The following is a 6,319-nucleotide window of genomic DNA, read 5'->3' as shown; positions in this document are numbered from 1 at the left end:
AAACTTCATGCAAAAAACAACAGCAAGAGCTGTGCTGAGAAAGCAATACTGCCCTCAACAACTGATAGCATGTGTGCCATCAGAGCTGAAACGGGGGCCGGCTTCCTCCAAAACTGCCAGGAGAAACTGGACAGTCAGCGTATTCCAGTTGTAGAGCATAAAGCTATCCACGAATTAGAGCATAGCTAAGAACTCACTGTGAAAGGGCTTTGGCTCTGTCTACGGCCGACAACTCTTGCTTCTGACCATGCAGGATCAGTGCTGCAGTTTTGTGGAACAATTCAATGGAGTATGCCGTCAGCTCAGCCAGGCTCCTAATGGCAAATGCGTGAATGTCCTGCAGACAGAGCCCAGTCCGTTAGGAGAGAGATTTGCTGCTAATGTTTTAAAGTAAAACTGCCCCCCATGCTGCTCTCCTCCTTTGTGGGACTTGATGTCAAGCCCCCCAGGACTGAAAACCACAGCATTACAGGTGACTGTGCCAGTCAATCTGGTTTAAAATTCAATGTCCTCCCTTCCTTCTGGCCAGTTACCTCTACTGATTTTTTGTCATCTGAAGCAGCGTCATTGGAAACCGTTGGTTGGGCATCTTCATTCCTCCGCTCTTCTTTCAGGGGTTCCGCGTTGAGTCTTGCAATCCACTCATGAGTAGATCTTCTTGCCTGTGCAAAGGTATGCCATCTGAGTGTTTAGTACCTGGGACCAGTGCTGAACAGAAGATGGAAGTCCAAAATTCTTTGTAGGAGTTGCTATTATGGAAGGGCTGATGTACCGAAGGGGGATGAGCAAGTCAGATGTCTGCTGAACTTTGCAGGGGGCTGACAGAAATGTAAGGGTGCCAATTACTGTGCTTACAGCAGTTGTTTCTCTAACAAAAACCACAATGAGCTGGGATATAAACAATAGCTCTTGATTACAGTCCCACTGTTCACCTTCCCACTGGCTGCTGCTGCCACTCAATGGATCCGAGAGACATTGCAAATGAATTAGAAAACAGATTCTTCTAAACTCACAAACCGCTCTCTCTAAAGGAGAGGTTAGACACGGGGTTATGGGGCCTGCAATGGATCATCTCTGCCTCTCTGGCACATGTCTTATAGTTCCCAACTCAAACACTGGAGAGCTGCAAGTGGGTGATGGTCAACTACTGGAATATGTATGGAGGAAATGGACACGTGCACACACACACATCCCTGTGCTTCGTTTTAACAGGACAGGCTATCATTACACGTATAGTCTTCTGAAGGCCAGTGTAGAAGCCAAGCAAGATCACTTTATCTAAGGCTCCAGCTGACCCAATGCTGTAGGAAAGAGTGGGGGTGGATGAGAACACATAAGCAGGTATGAAGATGCCTAGACTCAGCAGGCAGCCTGCTTCTCCTAGCCCAAGACATGGGCCAGATGAAGTTTGCAAGAAATGGGTGCAGGGAGATCTGCATACAGACTTTCTGTTTGCACCCTTTGCTCCACCTGCCTTGCATCTTTGGGCAAGTGAATAAATGAGGCTTTGTTCTGAAGAAGAGCCTGGAGTCCCTGCAGTCAGCTGGGTGGTGAGAGATCCCTGGAGTAAAACGCCTGTGCCCAAGCCCTGATGAGCCCAACACTAGAGGGTTGGAACAAGGGAGATAGCACCCAGAGATCAAAAGTCAGAGTGAGTAAACCCCAGGATTGGACCCACAGAAGAGAGCGTGAAGAGGCCTGGACCTAATGGTGACTACTGCACAGCTCATCTTGTGGCTGTGACAAATCCCAGGTCAGGATGTGGAGCAGCTGTCTGCCCTGGCACCCCTAGAGAAGCCTGTCGGCAAACAGAGGCCAAGCAGAAACTCACCGCAGAGAGTTTGTCTGGCCTGGTGGAGACTCGCAATTCTGAAAACAGCTCGGTTATGTCCCTGGTAAAGTCCTCGTCACCTGAGAAAAACAGAAAGGGGATTTGCAAGACTGTGTGCTGTCTGTCTCAGTGCATGAAGCAAGAGGGTAATCCAGGCTCTCAGCACTTAAGCGGTCCTTGCACAAACACTGGGCCCAACAGAGCTGCTGACTAGCAGTTACTGCAGACATTTTTCACTTGGGAAGCATGTACTCAGGCACAGCCCCTGAGAGGAGTCCAAAAGCTATTTGAAGCCCAGTTTTCCTACTGTGTTTGCAAGGACAGAGGTTGATAAAAAATTTTTTTTTTTTTAAACAAAAACACTTAATCTACCGTGTGCCAATACAGATCCCAACATGTACTGAGAGTAGGAACAGCAGCTCTTTGCCAAGGCACTTGAGTGGAGTTGGGACCAAGCCCTGTGCATTTGAATTTGTGTGAGCCTCAAGAGTTTTACCCTGTCACTCCCCACTGGACTTTACTCTGTTTTGATTTAAAGAAGAGATTTTCCCTGCCAAATTAAATTATTTCCCTCATATATTTCTTTCCCCTCTAGAAATGGAGAGTGTTGCATAGAGCTGTCCTCCGCAGACCTCCTGAGATTTCACCCCATCTCTCCACACCTTCTACACATTTCCCCATCTCAAGACCCTGAGGAAACTCTTTCCTTCTGCCTAGGGTGGGCCGGGTGAAACTCCTTGAGAAGTCACCCTGCCTTGGCCAGAGGGAGGAGGAGCACTCCCCAGGCTCCTACAGAGTGAAAGCATCGCTGCCATGTTGTTCTCAAATGCCAATGGCTTGAAGGGTAAGGGACTAGCTGATGAATAATCAAAACTCAGGGGTTTTGCAGGGCACAGGAGAATGCTAACCACAAGGCTAGTTAGTTTGGGTGTTTAAAAAGCATCTTTGCCGCCTGCAAATTGGGACTCTCTTAATTACCCTTCTTCTCTTCGTCGTCGTCATCATAGAACTCTGCCAAGGAAAACGCTTCTTTGAGCTGTTCCAGCTCCATTTTCAAGGCATCCAACTCTTCTCCAGAAAGGGCATGCAAAACTGACTTCACCTAGTGCATAGTGAGACAGAAACAACAGAGATCATAAATGCAAGAGGAAAGAGACAGGAAAGGCAGAAGTGATTTATCCTGAATGCAAGAGGCTAACAACAAAACCAGCTTTCCCCTCAGAGGGACAGAAAGAGCTCTCAGCCAGGCTTTGTAATATTTCATATTTCAACAAAATATTGCCTAAAATACAGTGGCCTGTGGCACAGTGCATGTTAGCCGAGTAGCTTGAAAGTTGCGTTACGTGTTCGCCAGGAAAACTAGCATGTGGCAGCAGAGTAGAATGATATGATCCCATCCCCTGAAACCCAACAGCCAGTCAAGACTGTAAGGAATGAATAGCTCACTCAAAATCCTGGGCAAGGGTGAACCTAAACAGCTCCGTCTGCAGCAAGCTCACGCAGCACAGGTATTTGCTGTGAATGGCAATAACAGCTGTTCCTCTGTTGTCTGGCAAAGTCAACACACAGAACTAGGAAAATCTATACTTAAAAATATCCCAGAGGGAGGGGCTCCTTCATTTGATGGCTAAACTAGTGCATCTGGGCTTTGGGTTTATGACTTTCCATTCATTCTCCATGCTTGGGTTGAGCCCGATGAGCCAGCCCCCAGAACAATATATATTATTGGTGAGGTCAGTGCTGTGTCTTCTAAGGGTTACCCAACAGTTCCCATTATAATACTGTTTTTAGCTGCTTAGATCTTTGTCAAACAAGCATTTGGGTTCCACTTTTACATGGCAGGTTTCTCAGGCTAATTTTCTAAAATTTTAGCCAAAAAGGTTTAGCTTGTTTCTAAGACGGCAAGGGGGAAATATCCATTTTTGCCCGCATTAAAAAAAATTCTGGTGACTTTTCCTCTGGCAAACACTAGCAGTCCAATGCTTTGGAGTGCAGGGACTTGAAAATGAACACTAGAAATGAGCAGATCTGTATGGGATGTGTGGAGAGCACACCCCAGACACAAAGGTCAAGTGATAATCCTTCAGGGAAAAAGATACGATTCAGACATGCTCAGAAATTTCTCGGTTCTAGCGGCATTCACAGAGTTACATTACAGGCCAGGTCCAGGCCTTTAACCAAGAATAGGGAAACACCGTTCTGTGCTTTTGATGAACCTCTTTTGTCTACCTCCACACAACAGGACCCAGACAGCTGACCTGGGAAAGGGGAACAGTTCAGGGGAAATAGTTGAGAGGGCAGCAGAGACCTAGTGTGGCTTGACAGGGTCACTGTGTGGGGGTGAGGGGGAAGAATGATCTGATGAGTTAATTACCCAATTGTGTAAAGACAGCATCAGAACGTATGCACATGAAGAGGCCAGATCAAGGTTGCTAGTACACCCTGACTCTGCCATTTCCTCACGGTTGTGCACTTGACTATACTACCCTAGCAATGTTCTTTTAGACAGATGGGGGTGACTGCATATAATATCACTTTGTCTTCTTCAGCTGCACACATGAAGGCAATAGGCAATTGTTCAAGGCCATTACCTTGGATTCGCTCTCTCTGGAAAGCATCTCTAAGGCTTCCAAATGAGAAAGACCCTGAAATTCATCAAAGAGTAACCCATAATGGGCTTTCTTCTCTGTCGCCATGGTAACTTCAGTAGCTGTCTGCTGCTCTTCTTTCTCCTTTGCCTCTCGCAAGACCTGAAAAGGAAAAGCAGAAGAGCTAAACCGATGCTCGAAGGTACTAAGGATGCAAGGGGGAAGGCTCTTGTACAGCACTGGGAAGGAGTCACGTGATACAACATCTTTCAGGGCTTTAGCAGGAAAGCAAAAGGAAGACGAAATAAGCTTATGATCCTTTCTGTCACAGGGGAGCATATACCTGAGACAACGTGGAAGTCCTGTGCATCAAACCCTTTGTTTTCTTGAATCCTGGGTCTCCTTCAGCTATCACATCCATTGTTTTTTTCCCAATGAATTCCAAGGCGTCCAACCCTCCAGTAATTACAGTCTTCCCCTAGAAAGCAGACAGGCACATTGGGACTGCACACAGAAGGAACAAAGTTTTGTCTAGGTGAAGACATCATTTAACGTTATAATATAAAACATGGTTTCTATCAGGAGTGATATGGGTCAAAAGCTCATGTTTAAAAGCTCAAGTTGACTGCTCCTAGACCTGACAAACACCTTCCACCCTGGGCATAACAAAGGTAAAGGACTTGAAAAACAAGGTAATGTTTTATCGATACTGCTCAAATACCGCTCCACCTAAATTCCAGGTGGCCGCACAGTCCCCATCACAGGGGTAAAAGCCACCCGGCATTTAGGTAATGTTGAGGTAGGTAGTTCTCTTCCCTGTAGGCAGAAGGATATGGGCTTTTCTAGCTGGTGAAGTCTGAGACCTGCTGGAAGCTGAAAGGAGGAAGTATAGTTTGCATCCACCCTTCTCTCTTCCAGATTCCTCGAGCAGTCACCAAAAGACCCTAATTCTCCTCAGCACAGGTGTCACTTCTGAGGGTGAAGACTCCCCCTGGAACATAGCTAGCTTGAGCGTGGTGGTCTCTCGGAGAGTCTGGACCACTCTCATAGGAGCCTTCAAGGACAAGGGTGGAAGTCAGCCCTAAAACTCTTTCGAAGAGAGTGGAAATTAACCTGCCCTTGAGCTTGGCCCGCTGCTCTACAGCAAGCCAAGCCCTGAGATGACATGCACTACGCTGCCATGGAGATACACTTTCAGGCTGCTTTGTTTTCAACCACTTCAGCATCAAAGTTTAACAGGAGAGAAACCCATTTACAAATCAATAGCCAGCTGGGAGTGAAATAGAAGACGAAAATATTCCATTACGTCCAAGAGAGCTCAGACACATTTTTAGTTTCAGAATCAAAGGTCAGGATAGTCTGAATAGCGACAGGTTAATGTATGGAGAAGCTAGATGAAGTGCAGCGTCGAATAACAGCTTATTGTTAGGAGGCTTCAGACTTATGGAAAAATAAGTGCATTTAACTGATTTTCCTGCCTTTCTGGCCAACTCACCGTGCTCTGAACAGCAGTAGAAATAGTGGATAATACTCCAAGAGCCCCACTGATAGGTGAGGAACTGCCATCATCAACTCTGTGTGTAGCACTCTCTTCGGGACTCTGGCTACCTGCATGGGAGGAAGAAACCTTGCTTTAACAGAGATGGCTGAAGTTAAGATTTTAATTAGACACCATCAGTTTCAGGAAGGCAAACAAGCGTCTCAGACACGGGAAGGGACAGCAGTGCAAGAGTCTTAAAAAAAAAATTGCTCTTCCGTCACTTTGAGCCTTTACAGAGACAAACACGGACGTGATATTTTAGTAATTCAAATTTCTGTGTCAGGACACTCGGAGCAGTCCAGAAGCCTCCTCTCAGCCTTATCACTTCAACAGAAACCGTTAATATTTTTATTTTAATAA

At 46.3% G+C, this 6,319-nt stretch overlaps 1 protein-coding gene across 1 annotated transcript in view; it reads right to left on the bottom strand.

Moving 5' to 3' along the window:
* The window catches only part of FAM114A2 (family with sequence similarity 114 member A2), a 12,343-nt gene that overhangs the window by 3,940 nt on the left and 2,084 nt on the right, over positions 1–6,319 (bottom strand). The window contains 7 exon segments of the mRNA XM_025201003.1: positions 198–337; positions 534–662; positions 1,832–1,911; positions 2,810–2,933; positions 4,423–4,581; positions 4,763–4,897; positions 5,915–6,050. Of these exon segments, the coding sequence (XP_025056788.1) occupies positions 198–337; positions 534–662; positions 1,832–1,911; positions 2,810–2,933; positions 4,423–4,581; positions 4,763–4,897; positions 5,915–6,050 (903 nt within the window).

This window comes from Alligator sinensis, unplaced genomic scaffold (assembly GCF_000455745.1).
Source record: "Alligator sinensis unplaced genomic scaffold, ASM45574v1 scaffold550_1, whole genome shotgun sequence".
NCBI lineage: Eukaryota > Metazoa > Chordata > Crocodylia > Alligatoridae > Alligator > Alligator sinensis.
This window is presented reverse-complemented; position numbering and strand designations above follow the sequence as displayed.